Genomic DNA, 21,143 nt, shown 5'->3' with positions numbered 1-21,143 from the left:
TTTATTTCAAGACTTGAAAATAAACTTGCCTCGCTTTTCTTTTTGAATTACGCGCTTACCGGTCTCTTGGATCTCCGGCAGCGCGTCTTGGAACCTTCGGAACATTTGGAACTCTACATACGAGTGGAATTCTGGGATTCCACGCCTACGACGCTACACTCTGACGTCACGTCGCACGTTGGACGCTACGCAAGGCGGCCATCTTGACTAAGGGTGAAGGTTCACACTCGGCGATTCACTCGCCTCACCGGCAGTTCAAACGACAGGCAGTTTAAGCGACAAACAGTACATCACAGCTTCTAACGATAAGCTGTCTAGCGACAAGCTGTTCAAGCAGCAGGCAGTTTAAGCGACAGGCAGTGGCAGACAGTTTAAGCGACAGGCAGTTTAAACGACGGACTGTTCAAGACACTGTCAGCAACACTTCAAGCTTTATCCCTGCGTGTGTACCGACGATTCACACGCCTGACTACTAATTGTTACAGTAACTATATTTGGTGCCATTTAACCAAAACGTTTTCTTTCTGCAAATTGTGTTTTTCAGGTTTTATTAATTTTCTCTATGTTATAGGTTTTGCATATTGACTTCCTTGTTTATATTTGTAATATGGCTTCTGTTAGGGAGGTCACTCAACCCCCTCCTTTCCTGGAAAAACCTGGAAAACCTAAGTTATTATGGGCAGAGTGGTTTGACCTGTTTGAGAACCACATTTTAGCAATTGATGCTTCTGACTATTCTCCTCCTAGGAAATTTGCTCTTCTTTTTGGCAGTCTTGGGTTGGCTGCACAACGCATTTTTAAGAGCCTCGTTCCTATTCCCCCTCCAGCTGCTACTGGTTCAGGTGATAACGAATGGAATATTTATGTAGAGGCCATTGCCAGATTAAAGAAGCAATTTGAGGAATCTCCTAATATCATGCTAGAGAGACACAACTTCTATAAAAGAAAACAAAAGGAGGATGAAAAAATTGACGAATATATTTCAGCATTGAGGGTGTTAGCTATCACCTGTGATTTTGGTCCTTTGCTGGACAATTATATTCGTGATCAATTTGTGTTCAATTGTTCTTCTACCAAGGTGAAAGAAAGAATTCTTAGTTGTAAGAATCCTTCATTATCCGAAGTTATTGATCTTAGCCTTAGTATTGAAAGATCAGTAACTTCTACTAAAGCCATGGCTCTAGATTCTGTCACTAAGGTTAACTTCATTTCAGATGATATGTCTGACGATGGCCTATATGCCATCTCTAGTAAAGAAACTAAGGAAAAGTGGCAGAGTAAATCTAGTGGTAATACTAATAAACAAAATTTTTGTTTTAGGTGCGGGTCCAAATTCCACATTGGGAATTTCAAAGGGTGTCCCGCCATGAACAAACGGTGTGTTGGGTGTAAAAAAGTTGGGCACTTCCAAAAGGTTTGCAGATTTCAAAAGAAATCTGTCAAGGTCAATTATGTAAATATGGATGAATGTAATGACACCTTTGATAATCTGATGTTAATGGTGGAGTGTGATGATTCTGAACCTATTAAGGGACCTTTGTGTGAAGCCATAATTGACAACATTAAATTGCAGGTAATGGCAGATTCTGGAGCTCCCATTACTATACTCAGAGACTCTACATTTTTCGATAAATGGGGAAAGGATGTAAAATTAAGTCAATCTGATGTTAATTCAAAAGCTTTCGGTGAGAAAGATATTGATATGTTAGGCTTTTTCTTAACAAGTGTGGAGGTCCTGGGTAGGTCCATCATTACTAAAGTCTATGTGGCAATTAAAGGGAAAGATATCGTAGGTTGGAAAGACCTCGCTAAAATGGGTTTATACCTTGTACCAGGAGATGAAAATCCAATTAAAGTACGTGACTTTCCTATCTGTTTTATTGAGGACACAAAAATTAACAGAGCTGATTTGCTAAGTGAGTTTAAAAATGTATTTAGTAATAAAATTGGACTGGTGAGTGGCGCAGAGCACAAAATTAGGCTCATCCCTGGGGCATCTCCTGTTTTTCACAAGGTCCGCCCCGTTCCCCTTAGTGTCAGAGCGGAACTTAAAAAGATGCTTGAGGACCTGGTTAAAGACAAGATCATAGAGCCTTCTGAATCCTCTCAATGGGTTGCGCCCATCGTCGTAGCACGCAAGAAAAATAACGAGATTAGGCTATGTGCGGACCTCAGGGGTCTCAATAAAAACATTAAAATTGACTGTCATCCTCTCCCCAAAATTCAAGAACTATTGGCAAACCTGGGCGGCGCCAGATGGTTTTCTTTGTTGGACTTAAAGTCCGCTTACCATCAGATTCCCTTGTCTAAAGATTCACAAGAGTTAACAACCTTTGTGACACCATTTGGAGCTTTCAAGTTTGTGAGACTCCCATTCGGGTTAGCTTCAGCAGCCAGCGTTTTTCAAAGGTTAATGGACTCTTTGTTTGGGGATCTGGTGGGGGTACAAGCATACTTGGATGACATTTTGATTTTTACAAAAACGATGGAGGAACATAACGTTCTTCTTAAAAAGGTTTTGTCCATTCTAGGCAGTAGAGGTATGACAGTCAGGGAGGACAAGTGCAAATTTGGAGTGTCTGAGTTAGAGTATTTGGGTCATTCAATTTCAAATTCTGGCATTAGACCGAAATTTTCGGTAGTTAGGGCTTTAACAGAAGCTAAACCTCCTAGCGATAAAGATACCCTACGTTCGTTTCTAGGCCTAGCCGAGTACTACGCCAGATTTGTTGAAGGGTACGCTCAAGTGGTGGAACCTCTGAGATTACTCCTTAAGAAAGGTCAAAAGTTTATTTGGTCAAAAGATCTGGATGACACTTTCACTAAAGTCAAGGAATTAATTGTCTCGGCACGCTCCCTTCAAACGTTTAGGGATGATGCCATGTGCATTATTGCAGTGGATGCGAGCATGAAAGGTCTTGGAGCGGTACTTTGCCAGCAGGTGGAGGGCAAGGAGCACACAGTAGCTTTTGCCTCTAGATCTTTGAAGGAGTTCGAAAAGCACTACAGCACAATTGAAAGGGAGGCGTTAGCCTGTGTGTGGGCGGCCCAAAAGTTTAAGATGTACATCTGGGGTCGCAAATTCGTTATTCTGTCTGATCACAAACCTCTTTCATTTATTTTTAGCAAGGTTTCAGGTACCAATAGTCTATCCCCTAGGCTGACTAGATTGGTTTCTAAACTACAGGAATTCAATTTCGAGTTAAGACACATATCTGGGGGTAAAAACTTCAGGGCAGATTGCTTGTCCAGAATGTTGACGGACAGGGATGATGAGGACGATCTAGTTGAGGAAGATGTGGAGTGTGTCTCTATGGTCGATGCTATTGAGGAGTGGAATTCAGTCCTTACGGAAAAGGATTGGTTAGAGGCTAGTGAGATGGATAGTGTTTTATCTCAGGCTTTGGAGTTTTCAGCCAAGACTTGGCCAGACATTAGGAATCTCTCTGGAGATCTAAAGAATTTTGCTCAGGTGGCAGAGGAACTCTCTGTCAAAGATGGAGTTTTGTTAAGAGGTGATAAGTTTGTTCCGCCCAGTGGTTTAAGGAACACTATTATCAAATTAGCCCACGAAGGTCACCTGGGTGTGACCAAGACTTGTATGAGAATCAAAACCCATTATTGGTGGCCGGGTATTGACGCACAGGTAAGGGCTACTGGGGACAGTTGCGAAGAATGTTTGTTGTCTGATAAACATTGGAAGACTCATCAGTCCCCTTTACAGCCTTCTCAATTACCAGGGATGGCCTGGGAGAAAGTCGCTTTGGATTTCTCCGGCCCATATAAAGTTCTTCCGGAAGGGAAGAGATACCTTATCTTAGCCATTGATTACTTTTCTAAATGGATGTATTATAGGTTTGTTGAGGCGCCGGATTCAAATAATACCATTGCTTTTCTGGAAAGATTGTTCTTGTTAGAAGGAGCCCCTCAAACCTTAGTAACAGACAATGGAACCCATTTTGTCTCTGACAAGATGTGTACATTTTTGAAAACACATGACGTGAAACAATTGAAGGTGGCACTTTATTCGCCCTCATCTAATGGTCTAGTTGAGCGTGGGAATAAAGTTTTGAAAGAGGGAATACAGACAGCCATAGCATCTGGGGTGGATGTTTTCAAATTTTTAGAGAAGAAAATTTGGAATTACAATGTCTCACCTCATTGTACTACTCAAATGTCCCCTTTTCAATTGTTGAGGGGAAGGGATTTCCATTCTCCTTTGTTTCCTGCTTGGTTGAGGAAAGTGGAAGGTTTACAATTGTCTCCTGTTAGGGATATTGTTGACTCCTCAGTCAAACAGAAACAGGCAGTAATGAAGGAAAATTATGACAAATCAAAATGTGTAAAAGACATTCAAATGTTGGTGGGGGATTGGGTTATGATCAAGAAGCCCTATAAAGTCACAAAAGGTTTGTCTATGTTCTCAAGTCCTGTACAAATCCTTAAAGTCAGTAAAAATACAGTTTTTTTGGGGGACAAAGGTTGGTGGAACGTAAGACAGTTAGCAAGGTTAACTGCAGATCAAGCTGCCCTCATTTCTAGAAGGAAAAATTTATCCACTCAGGAGGGTTGTGATTGGTCTCATTGGCTTCAACCAAAAATATTTCAAGCTAACGTAAATTTACCTTCTGTGACACCTGTTCTTTCGAACAATACTTCCCCTGCTGTTGTTTCCCCTACAGTTCCATCTTGCAGCCGTAGTGGTCGTATTAGAAGACCTCCTGCAAGATATAACGAGTTTATTTCTTTTTAATTGTTTTATTAATTCTCTTTTCTGCAATTGCATAAGGGGGAAGGTGATGTAGTGTGTTAGATCTTATCATTAGTGTTCTCGTGCTGATGATTGTTCTTATCTCATGTGCACATGCCTGTGCATGTGCATAGAATGTATAATTGTATTCTTTTAACTGTGGAGTCGCTCTCAGAAGCCAGGTGTCCGTTGTGTTTGGTCAGTTGCTACTTGGACTCCTGGCTGAAGAGGCGCTCCTCCTGTGATCGGAAACCTTATCCAATAAACCTCATTTGGATTACTTATCTTCTTTGGATCTTTATTCAAGACCTTTGGTCCTCTACAGCCCGGCCCACCCAAAGATGAGCCTGGCCCACCCAAACAGGAGCCTTGGCCCTCGCAGTGAGGGCTTGAAGGCAGGCGTGCGACGCACAGGTCGTGCGTGTCAGCCCAGGGAGACAGCTTCCCGGGCGCACACACACACAGAGGGCCTTATTTAAGAAGGCCTTGCGCCGCCGGTGCGTCACTTTTAACATGGGAAAAAGTGACGCATCGGTGGCGCAAGGCTTTCATAAATAAGGCCTAGACAGTTTAAGATTATCGCAGCCGCACCAAAGTACTTAACAGGTCTTTAAAAGACCATTAACATGTTAACTAGGCTTTGTTTACTTTTTTCACCCCTTCATCTCTGCATGGTGAAAGGGGACAAATCCTTTCTTTGACAACGGTAACCTTTGGTAACCTTTGCCTACGTCCTGCTGCGTTGATATTTCTTTTTCTATGCAGCGCAGGGGAAAAGTGGTCTGTTTATTCCTAGTCACCCCCTGACCCCTGCAGCTGCTTATCACATAAGGCTGTGACACAAAGTATGACTAATGGAGTAGGTAAGAGAATGTGTTACAAAAAAAAATATTTTTAAAATCTGCACAGGCCCAGCAGGACACATACTTCGTATGTGCTTCATTTAAACAGTTTTTATCATTTCATCATAGCCGAAGCTGGTCAACAATAAAACAATACAAAATGGCAATGCCCAGATAAAGTTGGTGATTAATGATCCTGCTTTAGAGCAATCGTTTGTCTGTTAGTATTTTTTAAATGCAGACGCACTGTATTTTATGTGGATAGCTCAGTGGGTTACTGCCTTTGTCACAGAGATCCTTGTGTTACTTCAGAAGTTACAATCCTAACAAAAGGCAGTGAACAATGAACTGCCACCAAAGAGCTGCAAACAAACATGAATGGTATAATTAGATCTTCGCTTTTTTTGTTTTGTGATATAGTTAGAACTTCCCTAGTCTTTTCATTATTCTAATGTTGCTAAAATGAGTATGTTTGGGCAGATATACATTTTTATCAGTAAAACTGACCCCCATGGAATACTCTTTAAATCCTAAGGTTGTGTTTCCCCAGACCAAACCCTCTTAAAATATACTACCCACCAGAAAGGATGATCTATGATTCCTACACCTTGTAATCCTCATTGGCTTATGTGACATTCCCTGTAGACTGATTTACATACTTGCATGATTCATTGTCTCTGTAAGTGTGTGCGTGGTGTAAAGTACTGACACACACTACATTGATATGAGAAGCGTTATACAACAAATTAAATGCATATGAGAGAGGGGATACGTAAACATGAGGGGCGCTGGTGGAGGGTGCCAGTGAGGGAATCCGAGGAGGAGGTAGTGGGAGGGGCTATGGAGCGATGAGGGGCACTGTTGGAGGATGACAGTGAGGGAATCTGAGGAAGAGGTCATGGGGTGGAGGGGGAAGCTAGGGAGAGATGAGGGGCACTGGTAGAGGGTGGTAGTGAGGGAGTCTAAGGAGGAGGTCATGAGGGGGATGGGCTACAGAGAGATGAGGGGCGCTGGTGGAGGGTGGCAGTGAGGGAATCCGAAGAGGAGGTCATGGGGTGGAGGGGGAGCTAGGGAGAGATGAGGGGCACCGGTGGATGGTGGTATTGAGGGAGTCTGATGAGGAGGTCATGAGGGGGAGGGGCTACAGAGAGACGAGGGGCACTGGGGGAGGGTGGCAGTGAGGGAATCCAAGGAGGAGGTCATAAAGGGGAGGGGCTATGGGGAGATGAGGGGCACTTGTGGCGTGTGGCAGTGAGGGAATCCGAGGAAGAGGTCAATAGGGGGGTGGGCATGGATGGATGAGGTACACTGTTGGAAGGTGGTAGTAAAGGTATTTATGGAGAAAGAGGTTTTTGGTGCAGCGCCAAAAAAGACTTTTGCATCAGCGCTGAAGCCGGCCCTGTCATGGCCTTTCTGTTTTTGTTTATTTAATTAGCAGTCGGGCCATAAGGGCCACTGTGGAACATACTTTAAAGTGCGTGCTAATTATATTTATTGCGCTATTCAATGTTTTAAGTATGAAGGGGATTTTACTAATGTTTTTACCGGGAGATGGTGCCTGACATGGGGTGGGGCCCAAGGTCATCTGTTAGATAAGGTGCACTGGAGAGGAATAGTGGCTAATCAAGCTTGTAAGGGAGTGCGTTGAAGAGCCCGTGGTCAGGTGGAGGTAGTAATGAAGAGGGATTCTCCCTGAAGGCTCACACAGAGGGAGCCCGAGAAGTGTCACTTGCCTGATACTCCCACCTCAGAAACCTCCTCTTCCCATCAAAGGAACATTACATAGAAAAAATACTTTTTGTGAGTGATAACATTAAAAAGAGATTTGGAAAAGAGTGAGTTTTACTGGGCCTTGTAAGACTAAGAAGAGGTAAAGGAGGGCCCTGAAGCAGGCCTGCCTAGACATATATGCGACAAATCGAGCCCGCAGTGGCCCACCCAAATGCGTCCTTGGCCCACCCAATTAAAAATTCCTGGAGCCGGGCCTGCTCCTATGAAAGAATTAGCCTGGCCTGCACATGCTTCTACTAAGCCACACTGCCTTCTTCGACTCGTTCGCTCCTGCTATGTCACACCCAACTTGGTCACCTAAGCACCGTGAACAATGGTACTCTTCCTAGCATTTAACCCGTGTCACCCGTGCCTCGTTTGGGAGCATTAACTCAATTACCAGTCAACAACCCAACTAATGCTACGGCCATAGTGTATTTGTTTGACGGGCTCTTTTTCATGTGCACCAGACCTTCCTGTTCTGTCAGCATGGACACGTGAAAGCTGCACTTGCTAGACCAATGTTACTGACGCACTGTGCACCAGTCTAATTAAACTGTGTCACCATTTCATGAATAACATTCCCAAACATGTGGAGAAGAAAGCTCGGTAACTGATTGCACAGTATGACGCATGCAACAGAGCAGACAATCAGATGCTTTTTAGTGGAAATGTGTAACAACACACACATGCTTTACACTTGTAAATATGAATCATTTACGTCTGACAAAGTGTGGCCTGCTGAGTAATACATATTCCGGGTCTGTCTTAACCTATTTAGGAACTCGTTTCACTGGACCAGAAAATTCCGACCCTTGCAGAAACCCCGATTCCATCAGAGGTCGGAATTATGAGTGGTGCAGAGTGTATCATACCAGTATACACCAAGTATGATAAAGTGCTCAGGCCCTGTTTATTTTCTGCTGGTCAAACTTGCAGGAATGTAACCGGAGGGGAAAAAAGTCCAAGGAATTACCGGAACCTGCAGTTCTTGGGGCAGTAACCACCAGAAGATAACTATTGTGCCCTATCTATAAGCATAAATGGTAATACGTGTTATTTATTGCACCCAAAACATTCCAAGCCGTGCGGCGTCGAATTGTATTAATATCCAGGGCACTCATAATGAGGGAATAAGTGTTCAAATCCGGCCACAATCCTCTATTTCTGTTTTTTTTCTTACCTTATGAACTTTGAGGAGTTAAACGTGCATATGGTGTTGTCTGCCATAAAGTCGTTTGTTATACTCATTGTCTGAGAAATGCGTGTTTTTTAGAGCACAACCAGACGGCAGCGGCGGCCTGCATGCTAGAGATAGGGAGGGGGAATAAAACAACAAACAAAACCTACCTGAGTGCCGCACCGCCTCTGATCCTGGCCGGTCATGCTGTCCTGCTGCAGGAACCCCAAACAAACAATGGTGCCTACACGATTCCAACCGCGGCACTGGTGGATGGCATCCCCTCTCAGCCAATCCTGGCGCTGCCAGCAGCGCCAGGATTGGCTAAGGGCACGGTTACTACTCGCCCGCCTGCCCATTAGGAGACCGAGGTTTGAGCCTTTGCTCAACCCTCGCTCTCCTAATGGAAATAACCTGTTTAAGAGTTACTACAACTTGCAGAACAATTACTATTCAAGTTAGGTATCATCTTTTCGCCAAGAGCACTGAAAGCAACACCGCCCTGCCAGAGTAGCTTAGGTAGGAAGAAAAAGAAGATGGTGGGGTGGCGATAGTAGTTAACAATACAATGCTGTGCAGAAACAGTAATATAGCTTCAGCAATGTATCGCCTACAAAAGTATCCCAGAGTTTCATGCCCCGGGCCCTAAAAGGGTAACATTTGTTAGAAGACACACAGCCCATCCACCGCTGTAGATCAGCCCTGCGGAGACTACTAATGGTGTACATTCACAGACAATATGCATACAGAAGAGACGATAGGCCAACTACCTTACTTCTGGAACACTTAGCACTAATATTAGTTTTAGTCTAGACTGTTTCAATATGGCCGGCGTCCGTTGTTCTACATTAGTAGGCTTTTTGCCTGTTTTGTGTGTCTTCCAGACCACTGGTCTATTGATGGAGTATTTTTCGTGCTTCTTGGTGGTCACGCTGGATGCCGGGTTGGGAGAAAGCAAAGTAACATGGTGTATGCTTCTCACGTTCTAGATATCGGTCCGTTCAAAGATGTCTGCCACCATTATCTTGCGATGACGTTATCGCGTACATAGCGTATGGTTAAGAAGGAAGTATTGGCGTTTACCCGCTGCTCTTGTACTTTACAGACGGGTGTCTGCGGACCCAGTGAGGCCGTGTTTATGCTCCGTTGAGTAAGTAATAACCACGCTTCTAAATACAGGTTTAAAGCCTTATGTTGATTACGCTACTATTGTGGAGCATCGAGATGCTAACTGTGTGATATTACTCTTACAGGCGATTGTGTGGCTTATTTTACGTGAGTAACACTTGACTGGCTATCACTTTGGTGTATGGTTTATGTGGTTGAAGTGGGGTAGCGACACTAATGGTATTTTTTGTTTATCTTATAGATGACAATTCTGGCATGTACCCTCGTGAGTAGCATTCTGACATGTATATAGGTGTAGATACGGAATATTGTGCACCTGGCTCGTGGTAGCTTATACTTCATTACTTTTTGTATTTTAACAGATTCTACATTGTCTGATTAAAAAGACATGTGAGTATTGGTGGCTCCTGATTAGTTAACATATAACCCCCTTTTTAGATGTAATGTTCATAACCAAAGTTTATATTTGATTTAGTGTCTTTTCTAATGGTTCTGGTGGTGTGATCTATTCACTTTTTTCGTTCACTACTGTGGTTGGTTTACTTTTGGCACTAGTGGCATTTCTGGATGTTTGTTTTGTTTTCTTTGTGTGGTGAGCAAATTATTCTACCTCTTTGTGCCATAGGGTTGATGTGTTTCATTGTTGTCTCTATTATATTAGATGTATAGGTGCAACTTTCTGTCCTGAAGATGGTCCCAAGGATTTGTTAAACCAATGGGAGACCAAAACGTCGACGCCCAGCATCGTTTCGCATATTTATTACAGATATTGGATGTTAATTTGACTATATGTTGTGTTTAATTCTCATTTATGTGGTTTTCTTGATTATCCATAACTGTTGTGAAAGATGTTCTATATACTACTACTAAATAATGTGTGATTGTGTTGGTAGTAGGTTTGTTGCCAGATGCTAAGCTGCTAAAGTTTCAAGTGAATTAAAAAATATACCTTTTTGATAAAATCGGGTTTATCGACATTGATTCCCTGTGGCTATCCAGACTAAATGGTCATGTATGTGACATTGTTATAATTGAGTAATATTCTTCAAATGGTTCCTCTTGGGGCATTGTGCTTTTGTTACAGAACATACATCAGCATTAAATAACCTGTTTAAGAGTTACTACAACTTGCAGAACAATTACTATTCAAGTTAGGTATCATCTTTTCGCCAAGAGCACTGAAAGCAACACCGCCCTCCCAGAGTAGCTTAGGTAAGAGGAAAAAGAAGATGGTGGGGTGGCGATAGCAGTTAACAATACAATGCTGTGCAGAAACAGTAATATAGCTTCAGCAATGTATCGCCTACAAAAGTATCCCAGAGTTTCATGTCCCGGGCCCTAAAAGGGTGACATTTGTTAGAAAACACACAGCCCATCCACCGCTGTAGATCAGCCCTGCGGACACTACTAATGGTGTACATTCACAGACAATATGCATACAGAAGAGACGATAGGCCAACTACACTCCAATCACTAATGCCGCCAAACATTCCTCAGGGACTTCATACCCATTTCAAAGCCCTTTCCACAGGGACAACCCCCAACGCCACACTATGTGGCCACACTAATAGGGGCCAGTCACAAATCTTCACGATTACAGGGCCAGCTCATATTCCTCACTTACAAAGGAGTGCTGCTGTCGACAACGCCAAGAGGCCATGGCCACATAAATGCAGTGGAACATAAAAACTTCAAGTCATCACTGCATAACATGTACGGGCAACAGTGGTCCCATAACCACATAAAATAACGTTTCTTTTGTATAGTCGATACTTAACAGAATCACTATGAGCCTCCGCATTTGGCAAAAGTGGCAGCATGAGATAAAATAACTTGCCCAGGATCACACCATCTGAAGCAAAAGACTCCCATTTACCATACGATGTTATTCACTCTTGTCTCTGTTTTAACATGAAAGGCTGTGAATACAAGTTATTCAATGAAAAACTAAAAACTAAACTAGGCCTCTAGTTCAAATTTGATTTATAACCATACTAAGATAGAAAAAGTTCTGTTTCTTTTAGCAGAACTTAGCATGTCTCGGATCTAGTTAGAGACAGCTTTATTGGAAAGAGCAGAGCGAGGGCATTGGCAATGTCTTGAATTTAGTCCTGGCCTGCCATTCCCAAGCAAAAAAGCACCTAAACAGAGCCCATCACTTGACCTAAGGTAGGCATTATCCCCCTTTGGCTCTTCCAACCATACTTCCATATGGAAAAAGTTAAATCCCTTTCTATTCTTGAAAACCACGGGAGCTGGTTGCTTCCAGGGTCACCGCCAAACGTTATCACAAATAACATGGTTTTGTTATTTTTGGCAGAAAATAAGTTCCCCTTTGGTAACTATAAACCTAGGCATACATTCAGCTCAACAATATTAACACAAAACATTAATGCAACATATATAACCAACACATGAAGAAATGCAGAATCAATCAATGCGAAAAATATCGTAAAAATTACAGTTTATTTAAACAAGTTAAAACCAGCTCAGGCTTGTAATAAACATATCCGTTAAAAATTACATTTGAAATTACATATGCATAAACATTGTACAAATGCATAATACATAATAAATGGCAAAAATAGATATTGGGACAGAAAAAGAGGGAATAATAATTCCTGTTTAACAACGAAAAAACCACAGAGGTAGATCAGAGATCAATACTGATTTTTGTTATTGATATTCCATCAGATTTGTCTCCCAAAGCTCAAAGTGGTTCTCCCTTTCTTGTAAATCAACGCGTTTCGGTGGGCATTCAATTAGTAGCCAACACCTTCCTCAGGATAATATATTGTGCCATCCCAATAAAAACAACAGAAGCCTTAATCTTTCAGTTCACAGTCATACAGCTAAAAAACCCCAATGATCTGGTGGTCAGTATCTTTATTCAGGACAGCAGCACTGTCTCAGATGTATATTCGTGGTACTCAAAGCCAAGACGCCCAGAAATAGCTTGAGGCAACAGCTAGTTCACTTGATCTGGAGGCGTTAGCCCCGTTCCGTTTTGCCGCTAATAATCAGAGAACACCACCCGATTCGGGGTGTTACTGATGAGGACATTTTCATCCCTTATTCCTCCGATTGAACAACGCACTATCAATAATTCGGGTGTTTTTGGCTCAAGCTATTTCTGGGCGTCTTGGCTTTGAGTACGCCTGACCTCGCCGAGAGGGTTTATGACTGGGACTTTATATAAGCCCACTTTCTCATTTTAAAGCATTACTTCGACATATTATTAGCGACTGTTTGGCGCTACTACGATCAAGATCGCTCTAGATCTATTAGAGTGCCACAAATATACATCTGAGACAGTGCTGCTGTCCTGAATAAAGATACTGACCACCAGATCATTGTTTTTTTTTTAGCTGTATGACTGTGAACTGAAAGATTAAGGCTTCTGTTGTTTTTAATGGGATGGCACAATATATTATCCTGAGGAAGGTGTTGGCTACTAATTGAATGCCCACCGAAACGCGTTGATTTACAAGAAAGGGAGAACCACTTTGAGCTTTGGGAGACAAATCTGATGGAATATCAATAACAAAAATCAGTATTGATCTCTGATCTACCTCTGTGGTTTTTTCGTTGTTAAACAGGAATTATTATTCCCTCTTTTTCTGTCCCAATATCTATTTTTGCCATTTATTATGTATTATGTATTTGTACAATGTTTATGCATATGTAATTTCAAATGTAATTTTTAACGGATATGTTTAATACAAGCCTGAGCTGGTTTTAACTTGTTTGAATAAACTGTAATTTTTACGATATTTTTCGCATTCATTGATTCTGCATTTCCTCATGTGTTGGTTATATATGTTGCATTAATGTTTTGTGTTGATATTGTTGAGCTGAATGTATGCCTAGTTTTATAGTTACCAAAGGGGAACTTATTTTCTGACATTTGTCGCTTGGTACCCTACTCCTTTGGGTTATTGGGTCCCTCTCTTTTAATAGAGTTTGTTATTTTTGGCCCTTAGCCTCACTGAACTTCCTGCATAGGTTCTCACCTGTCTTTATGTTGTGTGATATCATGGTGCTTAAAAGTGGACCTAAATATATGTCAGACATGGGTTACATAATATGATTTCGAAAACAGATTTTTATGGTTCATCTATAAGATGTTTACGTTACATTTAGTGAATTCTTAAAAGGATCTGTTTCCATTTTTGTATGCTTGAACTAGAAAGGTTCTGCCATCCACCATGGCCCATCAAAGATGTGATACTATCACTAGGCATTGGAATGCTGACTTTAGTGCTTGTGGTGGCACAACCAGTAGGGGTTTCTCTGCGTTACGCCCATGTAAAGCCACTAGCACATTGCAGGCTAACCTGAACTCATGTTTCTCCAGCGACAAGCAACTGAGAGCCCACAGTGCTGGAGAAACACAATAAAACTTAGTAAGCTGAAATACGTTTTTTTGCAAATCCAGGTATCTGCAGATACTGTGGTTCAGGGCCAACTGTGGGCCCGAGGTGTACAATACAGGAGACAATGGGTTTGCAGGGGACACATACACACCGAAGTGTGATATGAGAAGCCAATAGTCCTAGACAGCGGTTCTCAACCTTTTGACTTCTGTGAACCGCCACTGAGTCATTACTGGAATCTGGGGACTCTCCACTGAGTCATTACTCCCAGCCAAAGCAATATCTAGGATTTGGACTTTATAACAATATATTAAAATACAAAAACAAGTTTACACCAAACAAATGCTCAAATACCGAAATATTTTTTTTAATTTACAATGAAATATAGAAAAAGTTTTCACATTTTCTATTTCGCTTTATTTCTATATACTTTATTCATTTTAATGTATTCATTTTGATATTTTTTAATTTTGCAACAACCGCGGACTCCCAGGGTACACGGACCATAGGTTAAGAATCACACATCTAAGGTACAGACTGCCTGTGCCTCCCCAGGCAGCTCCAAGGATATCTCAAGATGAGAATTCTCCACTGCCATATTTCTGGGGTCAAAATGTACAAGACGAACCCAGAAGTAGATTATTTTCATAGCTCGGAACAACTTCCTTTTGCACTTAAGTTGTCTTGTCCTGACTTATCTGATAGCAACCAAGTTTGTTAAGGAACATTAACCTGGAAATAACCTGCAATAGATAGAGAGAGAACTTTCCTTAGCAGTTGACGTCTGCACAGCTAGTTGGCCTGGCTACAGTCTCGGTAGTCTCTCAATAAACCTTAACTAGCTGGAGCCATCTGGAGGATACTTACTTATTTCAAATGATATTTTTTATGAGGTTTCCTAGTTTGCCCTTTTAATTTCTTAGTAAAATGTTTATGAGGTCCAGCCTAATTAGTTTTTTAAGCCATCTTTGATTAAACTGTTATTTTTTCCTCTTATTGCTCACATTTTCATTTAAGTGGCAATTAGACAATATATTTTGACTATTGTGTAGCTACCTTTGCCTCTCTTTTAGCTCCTCTTTGCATGGTGTTTCTGAGTTTCCTATATTCAACAATAAGGAACTAAAAAGAGAGCCAAGGGAGAAAGTAGTATGTGGCGTCACCCTCATCTGTTTGTAAATAGTTTATTTGGGGAAAGTTAAAGCTCGTCCTCTACATATCATTTTACTGTGTTTCAATGCAAATTAAACATTTCAAGGTTGATGAACATCATTTTTTCTGCAGTCACCCGAATTAAATAAAATACCTACACAGAGCTATTTTGTAACGCTATCTGGGCAACTGGAAATGATAATAATCAATGAGATACCAGAATGTGTTGCAGAAATTACCTTCACTTTATTATATATCACATAAATAGGATTTTTCATGCTGCGTAATTCACACAAGCTTGCAGTTTTATTTAGTTCTGCTTAGCCACATAATTCAGTGACCATTTTATTCACTTCAGCTCCTCTTTGCAAACTCAGCCTGAGCTTTGTAACCCAGGTTCCCAAAACCATCAGCGCAAATATAGCATGAATATCACCCGACTCTTCAGGTTACAAATATTAGCTAAACGGTTTGATATCCAGATGCAGCAACGTATTTTGGACCTGCCTTAATACCCTGAATACCCAGAGCATCGTGTTCCATTTCCCCATATCTGATACCGCCATAATCTCCAATTAAAAAGTACAAAGGGTTACAAAAAGAGTAATTAAAAAAAGCTAACATCTTTAGAGCATTTGAATTCTCCTCATTTTTCACAGGCCAGATAAGGCTGCTGCACTTCGCAGCCGTGTGTATAACCACGGTGGAGATAAACGACTTCAATTTAAAGGCGTGTAATTAGTCGTTATTATTATCACACCGACCTCCTAACAGATTCCAAGGGTCAGCAATGGGATTTTCTTATTTAATCCGCTGCCATCATTTTATATCTGCATGAATGCAGCACGTTGCCATGGTAACAAGCGTGCATACTATATAAACTCCCCATTTGACCAAACTGACTTCTGGGAATGGGGTTAAATCACTTTTGTGTACAATACAACAGAAGCTTGTTCATCTTGGAGAAGTGAGGAGTAAGTTGGAATGAATTTATGTTAATATTCTTGCGGAAAATGCGGAAAAAAATCAGCCTATTTTTTTGATAACCAATTTTATTGATTTTCGAAGAGAGCATACAACACAAACGAAGTACACACATTCGATTCAATAAGAGGTGCACCTGAGAACGCAGTACTCCACAACACTGCACATCAATATCGAGTGATTGGAGTGGTTGAGCCTTGCACCCACCGCCTCCCACAAAGGCCAAACAGAGTGTTAGCCGTCTATCGCCCCCACCCATTTACCCCACACCTTGCGGTATTTCTTGGGACAACCCCTGGCCTCATATACAGAGGGGCGGTCATATACAGAGCGCTCCTGCACAGCGCACCAGTCCACTTCCCTGCGCCATCATGACAGTGCAGGTGCCGCCGGATTCAGCCAGCCTTGTGCAATGCCTCTCTTTGCCACCACTGGAGCCGTGTTTAGGAGGAGCTTATCTGCGTGAGAGCCATACACTCCCTTGGTAATGCCTTGGAGTATGTTGGTGGGATTAAAAGGTACCTCCCATCTCAAGACCTCATTGAGCTCCCCTAGCACCGATTCCTAAAATGTGTGATGGGTGAGCATGACCTTACCATGTGGAAGAAGTCTGCTTGAGGATGTGAGCAATGCGGACATGAGGCCTCTGAACGAAGACCTGCTCGGTGGAGGCGCAGCGGCGTGAGATAGGCAGCATGCAAGTAGTAGAACTGTACCAATCAGAGCAGCGCTGAGACGGTGATTAACTTAGGGGCCATTAGGGCGTCGTGCCTGTCAGAGTCGTCTAAGGATTCAAGCCAGCCCTCCAACCAGACTCTGAGCTGAGCGAGTGTGTTGGGGGTATGGTTGGTGAGAGAGCGGTAGATAGGGGAGATCTGACCTTTCCCCAAGTTGCCAGTCAGAGCCTGGGCCTCTGGCAGGCTGTAGTCATGCAGAGCCGTGCCCTTCGGGACGTGTGATTGGATGGCACTTCGCAGCTGTAGATAGCGATAGAACTGAGAGGGATGTAACAAGAAGGTATGTTGTAGGTCCTAAAAGGTGCGGCCGTGTCCCCCCCTTCCAAACATTCCAAAAATGGGAGATCCCAATTAAGTCCCATGCTCTGAAGCCAGATAATCCCGCCACTTCTCGGAGCTGTGTGCCCTGCCAGAGTGGAGTGCATTGGGTCAATTTCCTGGACCAAGGAGTGTGGCGTAGGGAGGCCTGCCAAGCCAAGAGGACTCTGCGCGTGATCTCTGGCAGCGCTCCGGGGATGATGTTACCGTATAGCATCCCCTGAATAGTGGGCAGGCCCAGAGTATGAAGCTCCAGCCAGTAGGCCGGGTCCGACCATCCCCCATTGAACCAGTCGTGCACTACAAGAAGGTGAGTTGCTAGATAATAAAGATATAGGTTTGTCATCCCCAGACTGCCATCATTGGGTAGGATGTGACACTGTGCGAGGGCCAGACGAGGTCGTCGACCCCCCCCCAGAGAAATTTGACAGCTAGGCTGTTCATTTCCCTGAACCATGCACGGCAGAAGAAAAGGGGCGTATTCTGGAGCATGTAGAGGAACCTGGGCAATATCATCATCTTAAATAAAGCTATTTTACCCATAGGGTTCAGGGGCAACGATTGCCACAGGAGATCGGCCCGGGCCTTCTTCACCATCGGGGTGACAATCAGCGCCCAGGTTAGGTCAGGGTGGAGGGCCACCCAGATCCTGAGATATTTAGTAATAAATGTTTTTATTGAAAAAGTCAACACGATACAGGTATCAACATACACGGGAGCTTGTCAATCAGGTCAGTGGGGCTAGGGTGCGAGTGCCTCAGAGGGTAGGGTATGCAGTATATAGAAATTGTAGTTATACACAGCAAGCCGCCTACAACCCAACCGGGCCGGCCGCGTTTAAAAAAAATGCAACGATAATGAAGGCAGCTCCAACTCCTGTCTTCAGCCCTCACCCTCTGATGGTGACCTGAAATATGGCTTGCGCCCATCACACAACTGTGCCCTTGATCAGCACACTATAAAACTATCATCCTCTGTCCCTAGACACCCCCACCCGTCCCATCCCATGAACAAACCCCCCCTCACCCAAACACTCCAACCCCAACAAACCCAAACCCCAACCCCACTGCTCCCCCCTCCAACCTCCCCACCCCCCCGGTGATCCATGGTCTCGTTCCAGCTAGCCATACTTCATCTCATTCCCGATCAGGGGGCAGGCATAGCGTTCCCCTCCGTTGGGGCAATCTCAGTCAACCTCAACAATCGAAGATACCTCGGACAGGTGATCTCCACAAACTCCGATGACAGAAGAGCTAGAAACGGCTGCAAGAGTTCCGCATACCTCGCCCCTTCCCCAGCTTTATACAGAGAAAGTCTTTCCATACCCAGGACCAGCCACAGGCGGTGGAGCCACCCTTGATATGTGGGGACGTGGGTCGTGCGCCAGTGGGTTACAACGTTCTGTAACGCTGAGCCCAAAGCAATGGCTATCAAGCGCCCCCTCCGTGAGCGTAGGGGGTAAGTCAGTGCATTTGGGAGCCCTAGAATGACGTAGGATGGGAAACGCGGGATTTCAGTGTCAAAGTGTTCGTCCACATCATCTAGGACTTGACGCCAATACTCCTGCAACAGGCTGCAGTCCCAAAGAATGTGCGTGAGGGTACCTAGCTGTCCGCAGCCTCGCCAACACAGGGGGTCTTTGGTACTATCCATTTCATATAGGCGCTCTGGGGTGTAGTACCAGTAGGTCACCACCTTCGTTAGGGTGTCCGTGAGCCCCATATGGTATGCCGAATGTCGAGCCCTATAATATATACCCTCCCACTCCTTGTAAGTAAATGACCTCTCCATCTCCCTCTCCCATCGTGCTCTACTCGCGCTGTATGTGTGCTGGTGTTTGAGTGTGAGCATTTTATATAAGTCAGAGATTAGCTGCTTGTCCGATTTGCGAGTGATCAACCAGTATTCGAAATTCGTCAATCTCCGATCTGCATCCGGTCTTACTGTCTTACCGAGGGCCCAATGCCAAACTTGAAAGTAATGGAGTCGTTCGGTCTCCGGGAGGCCAAAGTCCTGGCGTAGTTGCGGAAATGGAATTACCCCTTCCGGACCGTATATCTGGCAAAGGGAGCGACAGCCGGCCGATTTCCATCGTTCGAAGGCCTTTCCGTCCAGCCCCGGTTGAAAGTCAGGGTTATCAAGAATGGGGGTGAGGGGAGAGGGGGTGGTTGTGAGACCGAGGTCCACGCCCACCCGATCCCAGATCTCCAGCGGGACTCGCGTAATGTGGGAGGCGTACAGATTGCGGGGCCTATGTATTTTGCGCATAAACGGGATCTCTTGTAATGTGCGCCCCGCTACTGCCTGGTCTTGAAATAACCAGCGCTTCCCGGACTCCCACTGGGCCCACTCCGCCAAGAAGCGTAGTTGCGCCGCCTGGAAGTAAGCGGCTAAGTTCGGAATCCCGATCCCCCCTTGTTCTGGCGCGAGCATCGCTATTTGGGCTTTAAGGCGCGGTTTCTTTCCGTTCCAGACAAATTGGGAAAGATCAGACTGCACCAGCTTAATCCACCCTGTTGGGGGGGTGAGAGGTATAGTGCGAAAAACATACAGAATCTGGGGTAGGACCGTCATCTTGATCGCCGCGACCCTGCCCAACCAGGACAGCGGGTAGTGTTTCCACTGCCCCAGCTCCTGCCGAACCTTCCGCCGGAGGCGCGAGTAGTTAACGTCCACTGTGGTCTGAAGGGAGGCCGCCAGGTTGATCCCCAGATAGGGAACCGTCTCCGTGGCCCATCGCAGAGGAAACCGGGCCTGCAGCGTGGCGCGTGTGTCTGCGGCAAGGGTTAGGGGTCAAGGGCCACCGATTTCGTCCAGTTGACCCTGAAGCCCGACACGCCTCCGAACCTGTCCAGGGCGGTCATGCAGGCAGGGAGAGAGCCCCGGGGGTCTGCAAGGGACAACAGGACGTCGTCAGCGTATAGATTGATGACGTGGACATCTGCCCCAAATTTGATGCCTCTAATTCCCGGGTCAGTTCGGATGAGCTGTGCCAACGGTTCCATATAGAGGGCGAATAGGAGAGGGGACAACGGTCACCCCTGCCTGGTGCCTCTCTCAATCTGGAAACGCGGGGAGGACAAGCCATTGACTCTAACGGTGGCCGAGGGAAATTTGTAGCAGTTAAGTACTCTGGTCCGGAATTTGGGGCCCATACCCGCTTTTAGGAGGACCTTCTCGAGATATGGCCAATGGACCCTATCATAGGTCTTCTCTGCGTCGATGGCTAGCATCATATATTCGCCCTGCGTACGGGACGCCTTCTCAGTGAGATGGAGGGCCCGCTTGGTGTTGTCAGAGGTCTGGCGCTCGGGGATGAAGCCAGACTGATCCGGCTGGATAAGGCCTCCCATGTAGGGGCCCAACCTAGAAGCGAGGACACTAGTATATAGTTTGAGATCGACGTTTAAAAGGGAAATGGGCCGGTAAGCCCCACAGTCGGTCGGGTCTTTGTCCGGTTTAGGTATGACCGCGATAGCTGCTTCGAGCAAGTCCCGGGAGATCGCCCCGTCTTCTGCGAATGATGTAAAAAGTCTGGCCAAGAGGGGTGCGAGTTGAGCACAAAAGGTCTTGTAGAAGCACGCCGGGAAGCCATCCGGCCCGGCGCTTTCCCAAGTTTGAGCCGAGAGATTGCCGAGATAACATCCTCCGGGCGGATGTCCCTCTCCAGGTTATCCACCTGTTCCTGAGTCAGGGCTGGCAATGGTATCTCTTCGAGAAAGGCCAATTCTGCCTCTGGGTTAGGCGGATCAGCCTCATAGAGAGCAGCATAGAAGTCACTGAAAGCTTCCGTGACTGCACGGTCACCGGTGACTCTGGTGCCATCGGGCCCCTTCAATTCCTTAACCTCACGCTTCTCGGCTATCGTACGTAATTTGTGTGCCAGGAGGCGCCCATATCTATCCC

General features: G+C 44.6%; 1 protein-coding gene across 7 annotated transcripts in view; it reads right to left on the bottom strand.

Annotated features, from left to right (window-relative positions):
• ZNF385C (zinc finger protein 385C) overlaps window positions 1–21,143 on the bottom strand; it is a 1,559,117-nt gene that overhangs the window by 547,028 nt on the left and 990,946 nt on the right. For 6 of the 7 annotated variants that reach the window (XM_078645422.1, XM_078645418.1, XM_078645423.1 and 3 more), the window contains one exon: window positions 4,626–4,721. The exons of the other annotated variant lie outside the window; for it this stretch is intronic. In XM_078645422.1, coding sequence (XP_078501548.1) covers window positions 4,626–4,721 — 96 coding nt within the window. The remainder of the gene's footprint in view (window positions 1–4,625; window positions 4,722–21,143) is intronic. 7 annotated transcript variants of the gene reach the window in all.

Source organism: Lissotriton helveticus, chromosome 5_1 (assembly GCF_964261635.1).
Source record: "Lissotriton helveticus chromosome 5_1, aLisHel1.1, whole genome shotgun sequence".
Taxonomy (NCBI): Eukaryota; Metazoa; Chordata; class Amphibia; order Caudata; family Salamandridae; genus Lissotriton; species Lissotriton helveticus.
The sequence above is the reverse complement of the archived record's forward strand: the minus strand, read 5'-3'. Positions and strand labels throughout refer to the sequence as shown.